The 26431-nt window shown below is 35.7% G+C and overlaps 1 protein-coding gene across 8 annotated transcripts in view; it reads right to left on the reverse strand.

The window, feature by feature from the left end:
- Positions 1-26431, reverse strand: part of CFTR (CF transmembrane conductance regulator) — a 195814-nt gene that overhangs the window by 64272 nt on the left and 105111 nt on the right. For all 8 annotated transcript variants that reach the window (XR_003431917.1, XM_027102096.1, XM_027102097.1 and 5 more), the window contains 6 exons: positions 18732-18826; positions 16136-16222; positions 13689-14415; positions 11811-11939; positions 3785-3822; positions 3077-3327 (listed from right to left, as the gene is read on the reverse strand). Coding sequence is in view for 7 of the 8 variants with exons in the window: in XM_027102096.1 (XP_026957897.1) it covers positions 3077-3327; positions 3785-3822; positions 11811-11939; positions 13689-14415; positions 16136-16222; positions 18732-18826 (1327 nt within the window). In the remaining variant the exon portion in view is untranslated. The remainder of the gene's footprint in view (positions 1-3076; positions 3328-3784; positions 3823-11810; positions 11940-13688; positions 14416-16135; positions 16223-18731; positions 18827-26431) is intronic.

Genomic DNA, 26431 nt, shown 5'->3' on the forward strand with positions numbered 1-26431 from the left:
GTACAAAGAGTCTAAATAACTCTGTGTTCAACTTATTGTCTCCTACTTTTAAACTTTTATAAAATACAGATTGCTATAAGATTCAGGCAAAAACCAAGGTCTTTAATAGAGCCCTATCACAAATTATGTCAGGAATAGGCACACATCCTACTACTACAGTCTCCCATTCACAAGCCTGAGTTTAGTAATAATTTTCTGGATATGCCTCCATATCCTTCAACTTCCACACCTTTCTAAAACATACCTCAGCAGAACCCGTGGCTGCTCTCAACCCCTTCCTGCCCACCATGTGGACCTCCTTTGCCATGTCCTCCTTTTCTACCCTCTTCACTGGCAATCTAAGCTTCAGTCTGTCTTCTAAATTAACAGACTCACATTTGTAAGTCTGATCATTTTTTCCTTCAGGGAAGAAAAGTTACACATGGAGTGCTAGGTGGAAGGCACAATGCTAGGCACTGAGATAACAGAGGTGAATAAGCCTTGCTCCTTGCCCTTGAGGAATACGTTGTCTAGGGGTGAGTTAAACCTATAATTATAACATATTACTGTACAAACAAAGTGATATTGAATCTTATCATTTACTCCCCCCCCATTTACTGCAGGATAAAGTCTAAAATTCTTAGTTTAATATTTAATACCTTCCATGATTTGGCCTTAAACTACCCTAGGTACAAGCTTCCTCTTCTCAAACGTTGTTTCAAACTGGCTTATTGTTTAAATACACCTTATACTCTCCTACCTCCTTGCCTTTTCCATGTAGCTCCTCTGCCTGAAAACCCTTTCCTCTCATGTCTACATGTTAAAATCTATGTCTCCTTCCTGGCCCAACTCAAATGCCTCTCCTGCAAGGAAGCATCAATTTTTGCACCAGCTCAAATTAATCCCTTCTTCCTCTGGACACACTTAATACCTTTAATACATCTTTACAGCACTTCTGTGTTGTAATAATTATATCCATGTTGTACAGTCGCTTGTATACATGTCATCTCTTTTTTCTAGACTGTAAATTTCTAGAGGTCATTGGACCATGCCACATTTATTTTGTATCACTCTGAGCCCTTGGCAAAAAGCCTTATGTAGGAAGAATTCAATTATTTTTTTATTTGTCACTATCTCCTTGCCCTTACTAATGATATTTTATTTAGCATATTTAATTAAACATATTTGTATATCTTTTCATAAATGAATCAAAAATTGAAAAAAAGTAGCGTATGGTATTTATTCTGTGTAGAAAATGAAAGTTGTTTTGGTAAAAAAATAATATATATACATACATCATTCTAGTGCTTAGTATATTTCAAATGGGAAACAATAGAAAGGGAACAACAGTGGGGAACCGGCATTTATTTCATGTTGGCTATGTAACAGGCTAGTAGATGATGACTTTTTTTCATTCTCACAATGGCCCTCTGAGATAATTATTCCTTTCCTCATTTTACAGATGTGGATGCAAAGTCTCAGAAGAGTAACTTGCCCATGATCATCACTCTTATGAGGACAAGCCAGACCTCATATAATTCCCATGCTCCTTTCATTATATCTCATCGCCCATTTCTCACTGCTAGAATCCTGGGCAAATCCCCTACCTTCTCTGGATCTCAGTTTTCCCATTTAAAAAAATGAAATCATTGGATCAAGGTAATTGGGCATTCTCTTTTAGGTCTAAAATTTCTTAGCTCTAAAACAGAAGTGTGGTGATGAGTATATCCAAATGAGGCAAGGCTTTAGTGATACACAAGGGCTTAAAAGAATAAATGTAAGGAAGATCTTCTTGAATACGAACACTGAAATGTTTTACCCAGAAAAAAATGATGGATAATTCTTATCTTGAGATTTTTAGATACATATCACTCTAAAAATCTCAGTCTTGGAATTTATTCTTTCCTTTATAATCAAGTGTTCCTGTGTCTACCTCCTCTCCCTTGACTGGATTCTTCCAGGGCAAGAACTGTGCCTTATTCATCTTTTCATACCAGTCCCTGGCTTAGTGCCATAGAAAGTAAGTGTTCAACAGATTTCTGTAAGAATATAACTTGGGAGATTCCTTATTAACCTCAGATTCTTTAAATGTGAATTTGTCTAAAGGGGAATCAATAAAATTGATTACTTTCAAAGTACCTTATTGTCCTTAGCTTTTAAAATCTTTGGTCCCTCTGTTTCACTACTCTTACTTTCTGTGGCCTTAATTATTTTTGTTGAGATATAATTGACAAAAAATTGTAAGATATTTAAAGTATACAATGTGATGATTTAATATATGTATACGTTGGGAAAGGATTCCTCTCACTGAGTTCGTTAACACATTCATCCCCTTTCATAGTTACCTTTGTGCATGTGTGAGAGAACATTTCAGTTTTATTCTCTTAGCAAATTTCAATAATACAGGGCAGTGTTATTAATTATAGTCACCACATTATACATTAGATCTTCAGACCTTACTCATCTTATAACTGACAGCTTGTACTCTTTTACTAACCTCTATGATAGTGTCAAAAATACTTTAAAAATACATTTGGGATCCACCCAACCCATTGAAAACAACCTTGAATGAATTTATGGGATCATCTTTGAACAGTTACATGAAACTAGATTACTCTACCTCATCAAAACACTTTATTAGTAAAAGAATCTTAGAATTTTTTTGATCACTTCAAATCTTCTCCTCTTTTAAACAACAATATACATTGGCAGCAAGATGCTTAGAAGGGGGCTAGATCAAATATCTGAATAGAGAAGGACAGCTGACTCAGAAGGGCCTGCTTCTGCTGCTACAGTCCCATCAGCATCATGTCCTAACAAACTGAGCTACTCTAATTAACTGATACAGAAATATGAGGAGTGACTGTATCTGAGAGCCTATAATACCTGAGATAGGTACATGCCAGTCATAAGGAAGCTCAACAAAGGGTAGATGCCTGCATGCAAAAGCCAGTGCTACTACTAGAAAACCAACCAACTCACAGTGCTACTACTAGAAAACCAACCAACTCACAGTGCTACTACTAGAAAACCAACCAACTCACAGGCCCTGTTTGTGGAGGTGCAGTAGCTTCATTTTGTACACCTAGTCAAGTACCTGCTTTCAACGTGTTGAGGGTTGACATAGGGGCTTGAAGAACAGACTGTAACATTTTGTGGTGTAGTATTTTTGACACTCTGATTAGAGCATGCACCAGTGGTAAACCTCTGAAGAGTCCCAGAGCAAGCAAAGTGTCAGCTACTCCCACATAAATGTAAAAAACATAATACGAGCTGGTGTTGGTGATGATCACTGCATAACTGTTATTTGCACTCTTAGTACTATTCCCTTTGTCTTGAGGAAGTACTCTGTAAAGCAAAAGGAAATTGCTATCAGGCAACCAAACTTTCCCATTGAATTTCCAATACATGTAAATGATGCTGAATTTGAGTCTAAAGAAACACAACATATTTCATTAGCAGAGCTTATGCCTTTAACCTGAAGGACTTACTATTGCAAGAAAGTAGATTAAGTTTTTAACCACTGAAATAGATAAAATTTCAAATACTCAGAGAAAATACTAAGTGTGCAAGGTTGTTTTAAATATTGTTATTGCATTTTATGGAAACTAAGCACAACTAAATCCTTTAAAAATTGATAAAGAGCTGCAGGAACTGCACATGCTCACAATTTTAAACAAAAGAACTCAATTTTCCACTACAGTACTGTGGGGAAATGAAGCAGAGTGGATATTACAATAATTAATAAGACCCAAATAATCAATAGAAACAAAATACAATCCACAATAGGACATGGAATACTCACTTTGGAAGCAGCCACAACAGAACCAAAGAAGCAGCCACCTGGAATGGAACAATACACACTTGATTTTTTTTTCCAGCATCTTCTCCTATTTTTCCCACACCCACTTCTAATTCCACCATGACTAACATTGAAATATATACAATTTCATTTTCCTTTGCTTTACTTTCCTGGGTCCAGCAGCTGCAATAATTGCTCTAAGAACCACTATTTGAGGTGAGAACATGTTAAGTTAATGGAATTCCAATTTCACTGAATAAAATACTTTTCCATTTCTCTCCCTCATTCAACAGGAACTGTTCATTGAACCTCACAGGAGAGCTAATACTGCAGTTAAACACTTTAAATAATAAAGTTTGTTTCTTATGAAGAGATTACTCTCAGCCTGCTGGCAGATAATTTATCTGGTTGATGGCTATAAATAATTTCATTTGTCATACAATGATTATGAGGGGCATAACTATAAGACCAATTAATTACTGGGAAAGATGAGATATATATTCATGAAAAACAGTTAAAATCTCAAAAGTGTAAAAATTCATGGTTTTTTGGGGGGGGTGGTGGTGGGATGAATTGGGAGATTGGGATTGACAGATATACACTAATATGTATAGAACAGATAACTAATAAGAACTTGTTGTAAACAAAATAAATAAATAAAATAAAATTCAAAATAAATAAATTCATATTTTTTAAATAAAGATAAGGTGCATTAAGGTTAAAACATACACTACTGGCACTATTTGGGCTTTCTCAAGGTGGAAACTTTTGGTTGAAGAACAAATGTTCTATCCCATAACTAAACCAAAAAAGAAAAATGTTTAACAACCATGATTTTATTTTTTAGTTTCTGTGTTATTTAAATGATCTGTACTCTGTTCTATTTCAATTTGGCATTGCAGTCTCCTAAATGCTTGGGAAAACAATCTTGTGATGATACCAACACAATTATAACACCAGAAATATTTACACAATTATAAGACTGAAATTATACAATTAGCCTGATAATAACTTTAACAAAGAATCAAATAGAAAAAAAGGAGAAATTGTAAGTAAAATAATTTGAAAATGAACACAGAGTAAAAATAAATAGGGGAGAAACAAATACGCTTGGTATAAGAAATCTATCTCTTATTTCATAATCAATTTATCTTAAGTATTTAACAGTACCATATAAAAAATATGGAGAATAATTAGCATTAAGAAATTACATTATGAAGTTATATACTTTAAATAGTATATAATTTTTGGTAAATTTGCATACCAGATAGGAGTATAATAATGAAAAATCTAATAGCATCATTCTCACTTTCCTACTTTTTTTCATTATACACATAGCCTCCATGAACCATATTAATAAAAAGAAAAACCACCTTTGTTTCCTTGAAATTCAAGTGAATTCAAAATGACAAGAAACACAGCAATAATCTAGCTATTTCAAAAGTCTTTGTTCCAGTACAAATGTTTTCCTATTTCCTAAGACTAATCAAATTATTCAAGAACCTAGATAAGGGTATATTTGTGAGGGACTCTTTGGTTATTATAGTCCCTCTTTGTCCCAGTGAAAGAAGTGTCAATAATGTTGGCATTCCAACCTTCTCTGAATGTGAGTAAATCCCAGAAATAAATATTTTATAATATTTACAATAACCAAAGCAGTTGTTCAAAGACACTGGTCTAATCAGTGTAATATAAAGTTATTTCTTGGCTCTTGTGAATAGAGACCACTTGCGGAAGAGACCACTTGCGGAACCACCAACCCAAACTACTTTTATTGACTAGAACAAAAACATTTCCAAGGACATGACATAATGACTTTAATGAAAATGTCTGGGGCATATAGAAACAATTAAGCAAGCAAGTTCTAACATTTAATTTCCAAAATGTTTGAGGTTGGGCTTCCCTGGTGGCGCAGTGGTTGAGAATCTGCCTGCTAATGCAGGGGACACGGGCTCGAGCCCTGGTCTGGGAGGATCCCACATCCCGCGGAGCAACTAGGCCCATGAGCCACAACTACTGAGCCTGCACGTCTGGAGCCTGTGCTCCGTAACAAGAGAGTCCACGATAGTGAGAGGCCCGCGCACCGTGATGAAGAGTGGAACCCGCTTGCCACAACTAGAGAAAGCCCTTGCACAGAAACCAAAACCCAACACAGCAGAAATTAATTAATTAATTAATAAACTCCTACCCCCAACATCTTCTTTAAAAAAAAAAAAAAAAGTTTGAGATTATAAAGTTCATACAGTTTGTGATAGAGTGACAGTACTGAAAGATTAGAGGAAAAGCAAAAAGGTCATTATTTTCAGCTCTTTCAGGGTTTTAAACATCATTCCATATCACATAGAAAATGGTCCCTTCTAGATCAGCAATGTCCAAGAGAAATTTCTACAAAAATAGAAATGTTTAATATCTGCACTGTTCAGTATCATTGCCACTTAATACACATGGCACTTGATCACTTGAAATGTGGCCATTGTGGGTGACTGAGGAACTGAATTTTACATTGTGTTTCATTTAAAATAATTTCATTTAATTTACGTGGTCATACATGGCTGGTGGGCGGCTACTGTACTGGACAGTGCATGAATAGACTAAAACTGTTAGTTAGATAGCGGTGTAGCCAGAGTATTTATTATATACCCATGCTAAGTACCAGGAGTCTGATGATGGTGTCCTCTAAGGATAGATCCCTGAACAGTCAACGTGATGCTTCACGAACTTTGCAAATGACCCCAAATGAAAAAGAAGTAGCCAGTATTTAGAAGCTAGGTCACAATTTAACTTATATAGATAATTTGTCTCTATGATTTAAAAAATAATGGCATGTCGGGGATAGAATGTACAGCATATACATACGGAAAGAGAAATTAAGTGCCTCTTTCTGAAAGGCTTATTTGCTAAATGAACTAGTGAACATCTTCGGACACGTGATAGATGAAGGTTGATCATCTATATAGTAAAACACCAACAGTATGATTTCAAAAGTAAGATGTAATGGAGAACTACAGCAAGAATATATTCAAGACTTAGGAGGAACCCTACCATGACATAACCTGGCTAGGTACAAGTTTGAGACTCACAACGAAAGAAAATAGGCGCGAAAAGAGAAGAAAACTGCCAAGGCCAGGTACAGAAAAGGTTCAAAAATGTGAATACAACCACGTGAGGTATAACGGTCCAATATTCTATCATGAAGAACTTTAATAAACTACAAAGAAGACACTCCTATATACTTCACTGTGGAATATCTTCAGAGGCCTTTAAATATGACTTAACGGTTCTAAACACTCTGGATGCTGAGCCTAGTTAATAACAGCAATCCCTTCCTGTCATAACAGATGTTCCGGCCTCCCTTCATGTCCCCATCCAATCCATTTTCCATATAGCAGACAGAGTGATCTTTTTTAAAGCATAAAAAAGTCATATCATACCCTGAATGAAGCCTTTCAAAGGCTTCCTGTTGCATTTAAAATAAAACCCAAACTGTTTACTTCAGCCAATGGTTCTGCAAACCTGTTTCTGGCCTGCTTTTCCAATGTCACCACGTGACATGCCACTCACTTCTCTCTCCCACTGTTCCAATTGTGCTGGCCTCCTCTCAGTTTCCATAATTTACCAAACTTTTCCAAGACCTTTGCATTTGCCCCAGTTTCTGCATGTCTGAGTCCTTCTTATCTTTCGGGTGTGAATGAAATGTCATTTCGTCAGGGAGCCTTCCCTGTCTACCCTCCTTTGCCCAGCTTTATATTAGCCCTTATTATAATATAAGTGCCTTATATTAATAAGGCTAATATAAGTGCCTTTTATTAATAAGGCACTTACTACACTCTGTGATTATTTCCATCAAAATGTATTTATCCTCTGTTCTCTTTCCTATTATAGCCTTAGTGTCTAAAACAACGCCCAGTAAACAGTAGGCATTCGGTAAATCTGTACTTAATAAATAAAGGAAGGGATAAATAAGAGTATACTTAAATAAAAAATACAGGGACTTCCCTGGTGGCATGATGGTTGGGACTCTGCACTCCCAATGGGGGGGGCCTGGGTTCAATCCCTGGTCAGGGAACTAGATCCCACGTGCATGCCACATCTAAGAGTTCGCCTGCCACAACTAAGACCCAGCGCAACCAAATAAATAATAAATAAATATTTTTTTAAAATAAAAAATACCAATGTCAACAGACAGAAATTATATACTAATCACATAGAAAACATTTAAAAAAGCATAACATATCATGATATGTTATGTAGGATAAAGATAAAGAACCAGAACCAATTCATTCTATAAGTTCTGTACTAATGCAGAATTCAGAGCTCTTCCCAAGTCACACAAGGAGATCTGTGTGTAAATGACTACTATTTATATAGTATTGGCATTTTGAGTTTTCACCATGGAGCACAGTATTATGAATGCTCTGCTAACATAAGTACATTAGTGTATTCTATCTGTACACTCTGTTTTGTACTTCATGGTATACACAGCATATAGAATTATGCCTGACATACTGAAAGAACTAAAAAGTACGTGTTGAATTAGTAAGTGGCTGAATGAATGACAGGCAGTAATAGTAAAGTGACACCTTGTTATGACTTAATCGCAGATTTCAATGCTTTGCAGGTTAAATCACGCCCTAAAACATAGACACTTGCTAAGTAATGCTGCCTTAAAAGTATTACTATCAATAAAGGTATAACTATCATTAAGGTATTATGGGAGCATATATTGTGTATACTAATAATGTAAAGCCACCTAGTGATTCCTCATTAGCAAACAGAAGGGAAATCATAAGGGAATAGTATATAGCAGTTCTCTGACACTTTTCTTAAATCTCTCAGGAATAAAAGGACTAAACTGGATCTTTAGATACTCCAGGCAACAATAATACCCTCTGGTTGTTGTAAAAGTAAGGAGGAAACTGCCTCCTACTGTATAATTTGCGTTTCTTCTCTATCTAGTCAATGCTGTACTGCCAAGTTAGAGCACTAGAGAGACCAACATAATAGAAATTTAAAAGCCTATATACCTGGTGCTAGTATCTAAGAACTTAACAGAAGGTATTGTTCTATGGTAAAGAAAACAGTACAAAAATATAAGGTAGACTGACTCCTTTATCAAAATGACACTCTAATGATAATTGTTAACAAACTGAGTAGACCAAACTAATTTTTTCAGTTTAGCACTTTGAAGAAGTAAAAAAGTTATTACTTTCATACTCTAAAAGGGAAGTTTATTGAACCTACTCTATAAAATTATAAAATCTAGATTGAAGTGGCCCCTATGAAAACTAAAAATGGGTACATCACTTCCACAAAGGAAGAAATGTATCTTAACTTTTCTTTAGGTTCTCTGATCATGTTGAGTATGAGGCTCTAAATAAGGTTTAAAAGACCTAAACTATCTTCCTGGATTAGCATTTGTACCATGATGCAAAGCACATATGAGATATTTCAATGGTAATGAGAAGAGGCACATTGGTATTAAGAAAGGAGCTTAGTCTAAAAGTAAAATTATGTAAATTTTGATTCAAAGATGTGACAGAATTGTGAACATCTGAATGATTTGTTTAGCTGTATAACGGTGCACATGATGAAAACAATTACTCTTTTTCTACTATCACCAAGTTTTTGTTCAAAATTTTGAGAACCAGTCAATTGGCAATGCCTTCAGGATATTGGGCCAAAAAAGGCTCATAATTTTTTATATTATTTCTTGCCTAGAAAATGACATTACTGGTTATTTTGTCCATTAAAAAGAAAAGTTTTTGCAATAATTGTGAGACCTCAACTAATAATGGGAAGTTATACAACATTTACATCCTCTGTTGTAGTTTGGTTTCTAGCCTAAAGACAAAGGACCACTGTCTTCTTGAGTAAGTGAGCTAATAATATTGTACACATGTTCAGTAGCTCAACGCTCAGTCTCTAATTAATTAACTATACACTGCGTTGAAAGGCATGTAAGTTCAGCTCTACAGCTCTACAGCTCTACATGGGACAAGGGTCCTGTAAGTGAACATAAATCACCACCACATTCAGATAGGACCATTTTTTCTCATAAAACTAAACTGAAGACAGCCAAGTAATGTTGATCTTTCAATGAAGAGGTTCAAATCATTAACAATGACAAAGGGCTGGTTTGAGATTAACTGTGGCACAAGACTGAGTTTCATTCGCATTAATGTTGGTCATTTGGCATGACTGGCAGAGATTAATGAGGTAAATTAAAAATACATTTCAACGTAATTTTCATTACCTCATGTGAGAGTCTCAAGTTACTCAACCCCATAGTTTTGTTAAACTGTAAAAGGAATTATTGAAATTTTTACTATATCTCTGTCATGGACTTGTTCACCTCAAACTAGCTTGAGCTTTATAATGATGATAGACATTAAGGATATTAGTAAGAATAGCAATTAGCATTGCTCATTATATGCCAAGCCCTACAGTAAGTGCTTTATAATCATGATATCTCTTAACCCACAAAAATGACCTTTGAAATTGGTACTATTACAACCTCCATTTTATAGATGAGGAAACTGAGGCTCAGAGAGGTTAACTAACTTGTTCAGTGTCATAGTGTTAAAAACACAGAATTAGAATTCACAGCCAGATCAGTCTGAGTCCAGAGGTGGCACTATGCAATACTGCATCGCACATTCAGCCTCCATTTGTTTTATTAATTTAAAATAGTAGTAGAGCAAAAGAAGTGATATCATCAAAACTCAAAGATCAAATGGAAACCAACACTTTATAGGTGAAGTGGTATGTACAACTTTTAGTACATACCTTTAATATTTTACACTACTTTACTTGGTCAAGGAGGAGTGATAATATTTTATGTGGACTTCTTAACTGAGGTTAGAAGCAGCCTAATAAGACAATGGTGTAGTTTTAAGTTTGGGTTTCAGGTATGTATATAATTATACACCCTCAGGAGAGGCAGTACTTCACCTGGGTCATTTCTCCCCCTGAAGGCAGCCTGGGCCTTTATGTTGGATTCAGGCTGTATATTAGGACACATCCAGCAGTATCCTCTGAGATAAATATCTAGAGTAGTCATTCACAGGCTGAATCCAATCCACAGATATGTTTTTTTGTCCCCACGTAGTGTTCATTTGTTTGTTTTACTTTAACCAACTACCCACACTTAAAAATGAGAAATTTTTACAGAAAAAATCTGTATTTTCATCTTATGTTGAAAAATAAGAAGGTTTAGTGAAACTGATCCCAAAACCCCTCATGGGAAGTCCTTGGCTGGTGTTGAGTTACGACTGCCCCCGTTCGACAATTGGAGGGCAAATATTCTCCATCCAGCCTCCAAGCCACTTCACCACTAGACGTCCTCTGCCAAGCCTCTTTTCTCATTTAAGTGGCTGCTCCTGACCTAGAGAATAACCTCATTCACCAACCAGCTTCAGAAACCTCTTACCTTAATGCAGAACTGAACCTGTGACCTACTGCCCCCCTCTTTTATTTTAACCTGGTGATGTGAAGGAGAGCAGCATGGTAAAGAGACCATGATGGTGGCATTGAAGACAAAAGAATTCTGTAAGCAAATGGGTGATTTGAATCTCTGAAAGGCTTATTTAAAATGATTTCTAAGCCACTAATATATATTTATTTTATTTTGTGAGGAAATAGTCTTTTAAAGGTGGTGATTCATCACTGGCATATTTAATAATGCAATATCTAGAGTCAAATGAATTTAATATTTAGTACAGAATAATTTTCATTGTTTAAATTTGATTCATATAAAGACACTCTACTTTGAGGTTTTGAATGTCTCAAAAACTCTTCATATAGAAGATATGTGCTTAAGTATATTTTATATGCTATGTATGAAGTAATAAAATATCAGTAGAAGAACTATACATATCATTATATGATATAAAATTTCATATATACACTTACATTTATGCATATATATACATTTATACATGTATATATATATATATATATATATATCCTTCCAAACTATTCCTAATTTAACTTTAAATCACATTAATATTTAATAACAGAAAATTCTTACCTCAGCCAGAAAAATGACTAAGCACCAAATTAGCACAAAAAGTAAGCTCTTGCGGACAGTAATATATCGAAGGTATGTGTTCCATGTAGTCACTGCTGGTATGTTCTCCACATCATCAAAAAAGCACTCCTGAAAAAAAGAATCATAGTTATTACAATGTGACAATACAGGTTCACACCAGCACTGTGGTTTTATTTTGAATGTGTGGAAATAAAGGAATATTACTATTTGAAACTAAGTGAATTTCAACAAATATAAACCATTATGAATGACACATGTGATGTCACTCCACAGCCAATATAATGTCCACTGGAGCAACATAGCTTTTTGAAAAATGAGAAACACTGCGATTCTTCAAACTCTGAATGTAATATTGCTGATAAAACAACTGTATTGTTTTTGAACAATTTTACCATTTTAATGCTTAACAGTGTCACACATTTTATCAAATAAGTGGTACCAGCAAACTGAAGCTTCCCAGAACCATCCTTGACTTAACTTTGAGAACTATAGTTCAATAATTTGAAAGAGAGAAAATCCAGATATTTCAAAGGGAAAGGATAGTTTTGTTTCTTATAAAGTCAACAAAATTCACAGAAGAAGCACTAGAACATCAAAGAAAGGGTCCTAGGAAATTGGAATATGACACACTGGTTAGATGTAAAAATTTTTGAAGTCAAGTAAACCTGGATTTGAATCTGGACTCTATCATTGACTTCCTAGGAGCTGCTTGAATTCAGGCAGCTGAACTTCTCTAAAATTTAGTTTCCTTCTCTATAAATGAGGATAATGAGAGGACCTTCTAAGAATATGCTCATGGCACTAGAAGCAATCAATAAATACTATTATCAGTCAAAGTGATCATTCTTTACAATTAAACTTATAGAATCAGGTTTGAGAAATTCATTCAGATTGGTATTAAAACCATACAGATAAATTATCTTTTAGGAAATCTTTTTTAAGATTATAGAAACACTGAAAGTATGTATTTTAGAGATCATCTATTCTGTTCCCTCATTTTACAAAGAAAGAAACTTTGGCCCAGAGACATTAAATGACATGTGACTTGCCAAAGGTCACACTACTCGTAATTGATCTATGCTATTAAACATATCAATTTATTACAACACTGTTTCATCCAAGGCACTTAAGGAATTTTTCTACTTTAAAAAAAAAACTCCTCTTTTCTATTGCCTGCTATTTTAAGAATAAAACCATTTTATTCTTTAGAACTTAATATAAAAGACTTTCTACCTGAACGTTGGCACTAGTGTATGTTGAATTTCACATACCTTCTTTAAAAGAAACCTGCCCAGAAATCCTACGTATAATGAAATTTAAATGATAAAAAAGCTCACATTAACTAAATTCAGGCAAGACTGAGGTATAAGCCAGAATGTTAGTCCTGTTGAGAGACTAGATGTTTATATACCTTATAGAGGCTACCTGCATACAGAAACATTTCTTTGTCTCTCAATAACTGAAGCTATTATTTGTTTATATATTTGTTTTCACTCCACCTCTTCCCTCAGAGGTTTTAGGAGGGTAATGAAACAGATTTATAATAATTCATAATTTTTCTCATTAATAATGATTATCACTGCTTAGTAAAGGACTCAATATTAGTCCTTGCTTTGACTTACAATACATCTTACAGTAAGAGACATCACAAAAGGAAATAGTTGATTCTTTCACATTTCGAAGTTGCTTACATAATTTACATACTTTGGACTTTGGGAATCTTAAAAATAAACCTCATCCTAAACTCAAATTTGAGTAAGTTTTGCTACATAGTATGTATTACATCCCACTCTTTGTGGCCAAAAGAAAAAAAAGAAAGGAAAACACAGAAACACCACACTGATTACTTATACACACCCTTAAATCTTCTTCATTAATTTCTTCACTTATTTCAAAGCCAGTATCTTCAGATAACCGTCTTGAATATATATCTATTTCAGTTAAATTCGCCTGAGGGGCCAGTGACATTTTTCGTGTGGATGTCGCTGTCTTTCGGTGAATGCTTTGACCTTGGTTCACCGAGGAGCGGGTCATAAGGTTCAGGACTGACTGCCTCCTTCTTCCCTGAAATGTGGGACCAGCATCGATCATGTTGCTCCGAGGCAGGATAGCCTCTCCCAGTTCAGAACCGGAAACTAAGGATAGTCTTCTCTCTGAAGGCTCAACAGAATCGTCTTCGATGCCATTCATTTGTAATGGAGTCTTCTGTACAAATGAAAATTTCCTCATAGAGCTGATTGAATTGAGAATGGAGTTCTTCCTTTTTTCACCAAACTCTCCAGTCTGTTTAAAAGATTGCTTTTTCGTTTCATTCCAGGACACAGAAGTATCTCCTTCTAGTGAGAAACGCCGTAAAGTCTCAGTTATGATTGAATTTCTTCGTTCTGCAGTAAACTGGTCAAAAGTGTCATATCCCATGAGCTTTGAGCTGAAGTCAGGCCGTTGATTTTGTAATTCAGAAAATGTCCCATAAAAATAGCTGCTACCTTCATGTAAAATTAATATTTTGTCAGCTTTCTTTAAATGTTCCATTTTAGAAGTGACCAAAATCCTAGTTTTGTTAGCCATCAATTTACAGACACAGCTTTAAGAATATAAAAATATATAAATATTAATTTAATAAACAATTTATTACAATAGTATATATATTGCATTTTAACATTTTATTAACCTATTGTTGTATAAAACCTCTACCATACAATGTTATTATTATACTTAAGATAAGTAAATATTCAATAGTAACTAATTTGCACTTCTTGAATTATTATGACATGAAATACTGTATTATTGAATTATTATAGTATGCTACATTATAAAATTGAGTGTTAACAGACCTAGAATGAAATTAAATATCTGATATTAAATAAACATTTGACTTTGAATGAACTGGTTACCCTCTGGGTCATGGCTGATTCATCTAGAAAATAAGGGAATCGTTAGATGACCTTTAAGATTCCTTAGGGTTTATATTTCTACATGTCTTCTAAAATGTCAGAGCTTTCTTGTTCTTTAAACTTTCTACTCATTTCCTTTTACATTTTAAGTTGACCACCAATTTTGTCCTCAAGAGCTTATATTAAGACTAATTTTATTTGTTAAAAACACAACAACAGGGCCTCCCTGGTGGCGCAGTGGTTGAGAGTCCGCCTGCCGATGCAGGGGACACGGATTCGTGCCCCGGTCCGGGAAGATCCTACATGCCGCGGAGCGGCTGGGCCCGTGAGCCGTGGCCGCTGAGCCTGCGCGTCCGGAGCCTGTGCTCCGCAATGGGAGAGGCCACAACAGTGAGAGGCCCGCGTACCACAAAAAAACCCACAAAAAACACAACAACAATAACAAACCTGAGAATTGGATAATACATTTGACCGTCCTCCAACAAAACTTCCCTCTAAGTCTAGAAGTAAATCCTGACTAGAACCATCTGAGACCAATTTCTTTTTGGCATTAAAACATTTTATATTATATATTGATAGAAAGAGGCATCATTCTAGTCTATACTCTAACATACTAACATAACTAGCAAAGTTTATATTGGTAAGAAGGTACTTATAGTTACAGGATTATAAAAATAGTATCATAGGTATTAAATTTTGCTAAATTCTAGGAAAGGTGCTTCTAGGAAAAACATGGCCATTTTATACACACATAATCTACATCCTTATTGATTAAAATGAATCATGATAATTCTCTTAATAAACTACTTTATAGTCTATGAAATCATTTTGAAACCTTAAAATCAAGTTATATAACTAACTGTTCCTGGTAGGAGCTTCACATACGTTGAGCCCTAATGGGAGCTCCAATGAAATGTATACCCTGAGCTTTGTGTGACTGAGGAGAAGGTTCTGAAGGAGGTATTGAGGTAGATGAATAGTCTGAGCATTCACCTATATTAAAACATTAAAACCTTCAGTTTCTTTGGTTCCTTAAGAAGTTTACTACCTAAGGAGGAGATAAAATAAAATACTAACACGAAAAAAGTGAATAAAAAGTTTAAGTATAATAATCAATTAAAATAATATAAGCTATGTCACAAGACAATAATACTATAAAAACCTACATAAATAGTGATTGTTAAAGTAATAATGGGAAAAATTGGTTCAGCATAAGGTGGACAGAAAAGTGGACGTGATCTTTAATGTTGACCATAGAGGGAAGATCAGATTTGAGTAAGTGGCTACATTACATTCTGCCATTCTGAGTCACAATGGTGGACATATTTCTCAAGCAGTAATATGCAGCCTATGGTGGTATAGTTGTTCCTTCTTGTCTTTTAGCATGAATAAGTTATTCAAAGAACATACCTTTCAAATATTTCTTTTTCTGTTAACACATCTAGGTATCCAAAGGGAGAGTCTAATAGGTACAAATCAGCATCTCTGTATACTGCTCTAAAAAGAAAATGGAAATGAAATTAGATTCCTTCAATATTTCCCATGTCTTTTGGTATGGATTATTTTAAGTGAAGAACAAAAAGATAAGTCATATGTGATTTTTATGGCTTTTCACAATACTCCAAAAACTGCTGAAGTGGTTTTGCTAAATATAAGTGACATACACTTGAAGTTACAAAAGTTACAAACTGAATCACACCATACATACAATTTTAAATATTACCTCAAAAAAGAAAAAGAAAACCTTTTAACAGTAGTATCTATTTACAGCCAAGCACTATGCCACACGCTGGGAATACAATCGTAAAAATTACACAAAGTTCTGCCCTCAAAGGTCTTGCATTTTGGTGGGAAACAAAGAAGAATAGACTGTTTCAAACCTGTAAAATGTCAGAGACAGCAATTAAATTGCAGCACTTATGTGAAATTATTTTTTAAATATTTTTGCAGTGTTGACTGTTACCAACAAATTGATAGCAGTGTTGTTACGGCTGTATGATTGACATTGTTCTTTGCTCCTTATAGTCTTAGTTTCTGGACCATACTCATAAAAATGCCACACAAGTGAAGGATGAAAAATTTGCAATGAAAATGTATACCCATATTATTTCATATTATAAAATTTTAGAAAATTTTACTATTTTCTAAGTTAAAAAATAAAATTTTATGAGCAAGTAAAATCTTCATTAAGTTGATCTTAGGACAGTAATAAGATGAAGATATGGTCCCATATGAACGCAAGTGAGGCAATTTCTTCATAACATTTAAATTTTTTCAGCTGTGGTTGTTAGTACCCTATACCTGTGCCAGTCACATAGCATTCAGTGTTTACGTATAATTCTGTAAAAAAGGAAACTGTGTTTAGTCAGCAGGTAACTAAGAGAAGTAATAATAATAATAATTAAAAAACAGAACTGACAAAAAGTCAAAGTAAAATCTAGAAGAACCTTTGCAGTGTAAATTATTTTTCAAGATAACACGTAAGAACTAGATAAAAGTCCCCCATCTAAATGTACCCTCGAGGGCTTTCTTCCCTTACTCAGCTCTTCTCTCTATCTACACATCTATGACCACAGTTTCTCAAGAGATCAGAAATAACATATTCATCATCCCCAAATGGACACCACATGACACATTCAGATCAGAAGAGCAATAAACAATTATTTTCTTTAATGCCTCAAACTGTGTGCATTTTATAATAAAACTGCATCTTCAACTGGTAAATACAAACTCAATTCTATTCTGAATGCCTGAAGCCATAGAGCATATCTTACCTAAATTTGAAATGAAATGTTTAAGACAAGTCTTACTTTGGCTCACAGATTAATCAACTTTCAGTTATTTAGAAAATATTATTTTGTCTGTGAATTATCCATATCTATTGATTTATTACTTGACATTGTAATCCCAAGATAAGGTGTGGTTTAATGTAGAGTCAAGACGACCTGGTTCAAATTGTAACCCTAGAATTGCCCAGTGTGGATTTTGGCAAGTTAAGATCTAACCTCCTCATTTATCTCATTATCTCTTCTATAAGTTGGGGAGAACAATCCTTTTTTGGCAGAGTGATATGGGGATTAAGTAAAATTACACATGTACTCATGCACACCCAACCCAGAATAGTACTAGGCAACTGTAGGTGCTCAGTGAGTTAGTTTCCTGTCCCAGCTTTTGAAAGCACAAGAAAGTAAGGGAAAGAAGCCAAAATATCAATAAGTCAAGGTGATTTCTTGCTAACAACTTCAGCAACACACTAAGAAGAATCTTGTTCAAATAAAACTGGAGTAACATTTGCCATACCACATCACCAATAATTTTTTAAACTGAGAGTTACAATTTAACCGCAAAGGTTTCTTCTTGACACAAATTAACTATACATATATATATATATATATATACACACTTCCCTTTGACACTTCAAAATGCTTAGGCCAAGAATGTCTCCACCAAGGGACCACCATAGCCCCCACTATATTAGATGTGCTTGTCCTATTTATTTTTCTTTAAAGATTACAGACTTTAAGCTAAGTGACATCATTTGCCCTGTTATCTCTGTCATGAGATTAATTAGTTATGTTGAAAATTTTGAAAATTTATGTTTATCTAAACCAAGTAGCATAAACAGAAGCCTAGAGCAGGTGTGTACATTTTGGGATGGGGCGAGCAAGGAACTGTATGAAGGACTAAATAAAAATTTACATCTTCTCTTTCCTGGGCTAGGCAGAGTGCCAGGGTTTTCCATTTGTAGTCAATCATATCATGAGGCAAACAAACACACACACCAACATAAGGGTATGCATTTTGAAAAAGCCATCAGCTTTATCAGACATGAACACTATATCATTAACTATAATTCTTAAAGGTTATTCTTAACCTGCTACCTATAAGATCCTGGGCATTTTTCAATTCCAGAAACAGAATATAAAGAAATAGAGAATCATCTATAATTTTTTACATGCATGATATTTACAACAAATGCTCACTGGACCAATAATCAGATATTCACCTTGCTAAAGAAATTCTTGCTTGCTGACCTCCACTCAATGTGATTCCACCATCTCCAAGAACTATGTTGTCTTTCTCTGCAAATTTGGAGATGTCCTATTATCAAAAATAGACAGAGAGGAATTGTCAGTATGTTGGATCTGAATTTGAAAGGTACATTTTCCTTCAAATGCAATCGTATATCAGACTTCTGCTTTAACCACAGCAGAAATTGTGAACACCGCATCTCAGTTATTTTAAATGCATTTCAATTGCTCAAAACATTGTTGAAATTTTATAAAGAAAACTTTAATTTTTCAAATGTTATTTATGATAAGTAAATAAGAATTGGAAAATATCAGAAAGTAAAGCTTATGCATATTTATGATATGTAAAGATGTGTGTATATCATCCATTGACCATTTTACAAACCCAAGTGCTATTAATGTGCTAAAGTGCACTTCCTTTCAATTTAAATTCACTCCTTTAAAAGGAAATCCCCAAAGATGAATAAACCTCCTAATAAGAGAAACTAAAAGAATACCATTTATAGCTCCCTGCAGTATCTAAGCATATTCAGTGACCAGGGGTACAAGGCATCTCTTTTCCACACTTCTCTCACCTACCCACCCAAACAACACAGCCTTCTCCCTCATCCATCCTCCCACCTCATTCTTATGTCCTCTCCCCATCCGCTCTGTCTCTCCTGTCACCTCCCTGCCACACGTGTCCTGTCATCCCTTCTCCAGTTAATGAACTCTGTGGCAACAACCATGCTAGACATTGTGAAAGATTAGATTTTATAAGAAACAGTCCTCAAATTGCAGTCATTGTAAGTCTAACTTGGAAAATAAGCCATAATCCTGGAGAAAGCTAAAAAACATCCCAAAGAATCAATTAACCATTTTAAGATAATAAAACAATATGCAATTAATTGGCAAATTAATTGTTCAGAATATAGAAGTATTGTAAAGTAAGTAGAAAATGCTATAATGCTTTCTGGAATAGGTGAGGTTTGCCCTGAGACTTGAGAATGTGACGAGTTAGATGGATAGGATTCTCTCTTTAATTCAAAACAAGTTCTTTGCCTTTTCTTTTCTCAACCCCATACATCTTCTCTTTTCTTTTGTTACCACCTTCTTCTCTCTCCCTCTATTAAAAATACTCTTCCACTCTATTCCTCCTTTTGCTTTCACAATCTAGAAGCAGTACATCCGCTCTCCTTGAACTGACATGAACATTACCTGTATTTAAATTGTCAAAATGGTTACTTATATTGTCCATTTGTTTTTGTTATCCACCATATGAAAGTCAAATAGAACTTCATACACAAAACTGTAAACTCACAAAGCTGGTAAATTAGTACATGATCATTCATATTAAAAGCTAGTTGGCAGCTCCTGTAGGCTTAGAACCATGCCAGCCACTGCCCCCAAGGAATGGTTGCTGTCAATACTCCTGAGCTAAGGGGACCAAAAAGGATAAAAAATGTGACTTAAAAAATGCTGACATGTTGGAGGAGATACAGCAGGACCCAGTGGAGCTAGCTACTCAGGCACTGGAGAAATACAACACAGAGAGGTCATTGAGACCCATAGAGCACTGTGATGAGGAGGACCTTCTGTAGTTATGAGACACGTGAAACGAAGTGCTTCATTTCTTTCCACTGGACTGAATTTTTTTGTTCAACTCATGGACCAGGCCACATAACCAGGATTCCATCCAAATAACAAGGACTACAGCTAAATTCCACACCCGAGGTTTTAAATCTCAGTCTTGCTAAGGGAGCATGTCCAGGAGCACCTCAGCCTTTAAGCCTTTAGTGAACAGTTCTATGCAGCACAACCTCTGTACTCAATTTAGAGCAATTAGTAGGCTCACATGTGTATTTCTTCTCTGCTGCACCATATTTTCCTTCCCCATATCCCATTCCCTTTTTAAAAAATTAAATCTTTTAGAGGAAAAGAAAGAATAATTTATCTTATATGAATAGATTGAGTGCAGGCTTTTGTAAAGGAGGCACATTTTCTAACACAATCTTTTTTTTTTTTTGGCTGCATTGCGTCTTCATTGCTGTGTGCGGGCTCTCTCTAGTTGCAGTGAGTGGGGGATACTGCTTGTTGGGGTGCGTGGGCTTCTCATTGCGGTGGCTTCTCTTGTTGTGGAGCACGGGCTCTAAGTGTGCGGGCTTCAGTAGTTGTGGCTCGCGGGCTCAGTAGTAGTGGCTCACGGGATCTAGAGCACAGGCTCAGTAGTTGTGGCACACGGGCTTAATTGCTCCTCGGTACATGGGATCTTCCCAGACCAGGGCTTGAACCCGTGTCCCCGGCACTGGCAGGCGGATTCTCAACCACTGTGCCACCAGGGAAGCCCTCTGACACAATCTTAAAAAACCAGAGGTTTCTGTAATTATTGGAGTTTTTTTTTTCAAATTTGAATTCAATACACTATCAGTTAAATCAGTTAAAATTTCTATTTTTTTTAAAATTTAGAAATATCAGTAGTTATTTTGATGGTACGCTAATAATACAGTTACATTTAGGGGATTATAGATTTGGAGGGTGTAGAATCCTAGCCCAGTGCAAGAGTTTAACAAATATTTGTGGAATGAAGGAAGAAAAAAGGAGAGAATGGATGAAGGAAAGGTAAACAAACATTAAGTGACAAAGAAACAGGTGCATATAAGAAAATAAGAAAGGTGTACAGCATAGAAAAAGAAAAATGGGAAAAGGAATAATTGTCAGAAGAAGTAGACATCTGTAGGAAAAAGTAGGAAGATACTGGCAGCATAAAGAGACAAGAAAAGTGAAGGGAAAGATAGGAAATGATAGAAGACAAGGAACTATAATTGACACTTTAGCAAATATCCCTAGTGAATGTAAATGTCCAAAGAATACAAATGCAATTTATTTCAATAATTTTCTTCTCTTAAGACAGAATAAATAAGAGGCTGTTTTAGCCAAATTTCTCTCACAGGATCCTGTAATATTCATCCTTTAAACAAGCCAAGGAAATAGGAGAGAGAAGGAAAAAAAAATCTCTTTCTTCCTTCCCATATGAGTAGGCTGAAACGTAATATTAGAGAAAGAAATTGGGAGATCCTCAAGTGAGCTTAGACTTTACATGTTCAGATTGAATGGAAAACCATCAGTTTCCTCCAAAAAAGACCAGAAATAGCCATTCCTTTGAGTATCACTCCTCAAATCCTGACCTGGAACTGGTCCGGGAAAGGAGAAAATACATTAAGAAAATGAGGGATTCAAGGAAGGAATTGCTTAGATGGTTTCCTGGTACCAAGTTAATCTATTTCAATTATAACCACAAGCTACTCTGTTTCATTTTTAGTTTCAGAACGCTATTAATTTTGAGCTCCTATGATAATGTACTCTGCCCCGTGCCTGGTCTGTTCAGCACGTTCAGTCAGTAAGCCACGCCTGCATCCCTGGGGTGCCCCAGGCCTGCCTGGCATGATGCCTGGTAAGTGACTGGTCATCTTCTTTGGCCTGCCTTAGATGGAATGGGATTTCTCAGTGTGAAATTTCCCCTCATACTTGGGAGAATTTCCAGGTTGGGTGCACCCTGGGAAAAAGCCATGACGAACTGAATCTAAGCGTCTCTGCTCCCAAGTCACTGGTGAGTTGAAATCTGAATTATGTTTGCGGTGTCCATTTAGAGAGCTGTTGGGATGTCATGTAAACTATGCTAATGGTGATGGTTCAATAAGTAACAAAGCTGGAATACTGAACTGCATGGCATGGGGCCCAGGATTTGAACCCTGCTCTGCAGGCTTATTGTGAAATCTCAGTTACTTAACAGCTTTGTAACTTAATTCTAACCATAAGCTAGGTGCAATTATAGTCCATCTTTTATAAAGGGTGCTCAGTATAAGAATTAAGAATATGTCATATACAAAGCAATTCAATAAATATAAATCAATGAAGTGAAATGTGCCAATCCAAGTGGAATATTTTTAATTCTAAAATAAAGTTTAAAACAAAATAAAGAACATGAATGGCAACATTGACAGTGACTTATTTTGTAGCTCTGTTTCCGCTAATAACTGGATAAGTAGCTTTGGGCAAGTCTATTCTGGCCTTCAGTTCTCCCTCCGTAAATGGGGGTAATAGTACCTTCCTTTAACAGTTGCAAAAATTTGAAGTAACTTCATATAAAGAGCTTGGTCCATAATGCGCACTCAAACTTTGGTGATCTGCAATTTTAGAATGATATATTTACCAACAATCTGTGTACATCATTCATTTCCATTTGGCCTTGAGTAGAATGCTTACCTGATGTAATACTCTGCACCATTCTCATATTAAAGGAAAAGCAGATTCTTATTAAGGCCTGAAAATATAGCCTTTATTAGCATATGATTGTAAGAAACGTACAAGGGATAATGTATCGGAAAAGAATCAGACTTAGAATTGGAAGCCGTGCATTCAAGTCCCAAGTTCACGTGCCTTTACCAAATGTACTTTTGTTGAGGTTGCTATGTATGTAGTCACATGTTTTGAAACTAAAAGTCAAGGTTCTTAAGGGTGACACCATATTCCCAGACAAGATCTAGATACCTTCCAAATGCTACCTCTCTAGAGAGAGTTAATTTTATTTAACATTTTAGCCATGGTAAATTGTGCTATGATATTTTTATTCATCTTACTATCTTCTCATTATAAAAGAATCAAGGAGGGTAGGGAACACCTACTTTCTTTTTTCTGAGAAACTTTTTCATGTTTTGGGGATGATTCTGTAGTATTTGATTAGAAATTTCCACTAGAATATGTTTCAGCAGTACAAACAAATAAGAAGACTATTTTTAACTCCCCACACTTTCTGCTAATTGACTGAGGTACTACTGAATGAAGAACACCTAGTTAGACAAATAAATATTTTAGCAATCAACACCAGAGTAACCTTCTTGATGAGTCAACATCAGAATTCTATAATAAGAAAGCAGCTTGATGCAAGCTCCTTTCAGGAAGCTCTGTGCTTGAATTCACTGGTCCACATTTATTTGCAGTCTGGACTAGACTGGACTGGAAGTGTAAGATTTTGAATTTCAAAATACATAGCTCCGGGCTTCCCCGGGGGCGCAGTGGTTAAGAATCCGTCTGCCAATGCAGGGGACACGGGTTCAAGCCCTTGTCCGGGAAGATCGCACATGCCATGGAACAACTAAGTCCGTGTGCCACAACTACTGAAACTGACACAACTACTGAACTGGTGGCAACAAGGGAGGCCACCGCAATGAGAAGCCAGTGCACCGCAGCAAAGAATAGCCCCCGCTCGCCTCAACTAGAGAAAAGCTCGGGTGCAGCAACAGAGACCCAGCGCAGCCAAAAATAAAAAATAAATAAATTAAAAAAAACACAAAACATAGCTCTGTCAGATGCTCTGTGAGCTTCACTGGCATTTGCTACCAAAAAAAAAAGTCTACTGATAACACCATTGTACATAAATCATTGAGCTTTTGTGATTTTATTTCTATAAGATATATTCTCATGAATGAGACAGCATGGTCACAGGTACGTGTCTTTTCTTTTTAAAAGTTACTGCTGCCAGAATCCTTTACAAAACAACTTTTAAAAGTAACCGTTCCAAGGCTTCCCTGATGGCGCAGTGGTTGAGAATCCATCTGCCAATGCAGGGGACACAGGTTCAGGCACTGGTCCAGGAAGATCCCACATGCCGCGGAGCAACTAAGCCTGTCCGCTACAACTACTGAGCCTGCGCTCTATTGATCGCGAGCCACAACTATTAAAGCCCACGCACCTAGAGCTCGTGCTCCGCAACGAGAAGCCACAGCAGTGAGAAGCCCATGCACCTCAACAAAGAGTAGCCCCCGCTCACCGCAACTGGAGAAAGCCCACGCGCAGCAACGAAAACCCAACGCAGCCAAAAATAAATAAATAAATAATTTTTTTTTTAAAGTGGGGGGCTTCCCTGGTGGCGCAGTGGTTGAGAGTCTGCCTGCCGATGCAGGGAACACGGGTTCGTGCCCTGGTTTGGGAAGATCCCACATGCCGCGGAGCAGCTGGGCCTGCGGGCCATGGCCGTTGAGCCTGCGCGTCCGGAGCCTGTGCTCCGCAACCGGAGAGGCCACAGCAGTGAGAGGCCCGCGTACGGCGAAAAAAAAAAAAAAAAAAAAAAAGTAACAGTTCCATCATCAAGATTTGATGGAACTGTTACTTTTCTTCACATCATCACCAACAATACGTACCATCACATTTTAATTTTTGCTAACTTGTCATTTTAATTTGCATTTTCCTTAATAATGGTGAAATTTTAAATATTTATTGGTAACGTGGGTTTTGTCTTCTGTGAAATGCCTGTTTTTACCAGATTTTTGTCCTTTTCTTATTAATTCATTTTTCATTGTAAGGTATAGATATTAACAACTTTTTCTTTAATATTTTTAAAACATTTTCCCTGTTTCTATTTTCACTATGTATGTACCATCTGTCATGTGCAAAATTTAAATTTTTCATTTAGTCAATATATCTACCTGTAATTAGTATATTGGTTAAAAAATACTACTGCACTTTCAGGTTGTACAGATAGTATCCTAAATTTTCTTGTAAAATATTTATTACTCTTTTTAAATTAAAGAATTTATTCAAGGTATGATTTATGTTTATACATGGTGTGAGATAAGAATGTAGTCTTATTTTCTTTTAGTTGGATAGTAAACATAATTTATTAAATGATGTTTCCACTCAATTTATATATCATCTATCATAGTCTCATATTGCCAAAGATCTATTTCTGGGTTCTCTGTTTGGTTCCTCTGATCCATTCTCTACTCCTACACTAATATTCTGCTGAGTTTTTGGTGTTTAGGTTTTTTTAATGGCTTTAAGTATGATTTAATACCTGACAAAGCACAATTCTTCTTCATAAATTTTTGTCTCTTTTTGTTCAGTCTTCTATATAATAACAATATTAACAACAACAATAATATAAATAATAATACTAATAATAGCTAATGGATATTGAGTGCTTACTATGCACCAGGTACTATTTTGAGCATTTTACAAGTATTAACTTCCTTAATACTCATCACAACCCTATACCCATTTTAAATATGAGAAAATTGAAAGTTAGAAAAGGTTAATATCATTCCAAAGATAACACAGCCAGTAAACAATAGAGCCAGAATTGAAACCAAGGCAGTTTGTCTACAAAGTGTATACTCTTAACTACTTTTTATATTTCCTCCCACATGAAATTTAAGTTCAGTATAATAAAATTCCAAAAACAATCTCATTCAGATGTATTGTGATTTTATTAAATGTATACATAAGTTTGGATGTGATTCGCATCTTAGGATTGCTAAATCATATCTTTCCATTAATTCAGTTGTTCTAGATCTTTCGATAAGACTGCAATCTTCTTCATATATGTCCTGTAAATTTCCTGTTACATTTATCCTTAAGTATTTTATGGTTTTCTACTATTGTGAATTGAATAGCTTTTCTTTTTTCCGGTATGTGGGCCTCTCACTGTTGTAGCCTCTCCCGTTGCGGAGCACAGGCTCCGGACGCGCAGACTCAGAGGCCATGTCTCACGGAACTAGCCTCTCCGCGGCATGTGGAATCTTCCCAGACCGGGGCACGAACCCGTGTCCCCTGCATTGGCAGGTGGACTCTCAACCACTGCGCCACCAGGGAAGCCCCTGAATAGCTTTTTATTTTCACTTCTAGATTGTTGTTGCCAGTG

The sequence above is a fragment of the Aethalodelphis obliquidens genome, unplaced genomic scaffold (assembly GCF_003676395.1).
Source record: "Aethalodelphis obliquidens isolate GAN/ISIS:26980383/991018 unplaced genomic scaffold, ASM367639v1 scaffold5, whole genome shotgun sequence".
NCBI classification, from domain to species: domain Eukaryota; kingdom Metazoa; phylum Chordata; class Mammalia; order Artiodactyla; family Delphinidae; genus Aethalodelphis; species Aethalodelphis obliquidens.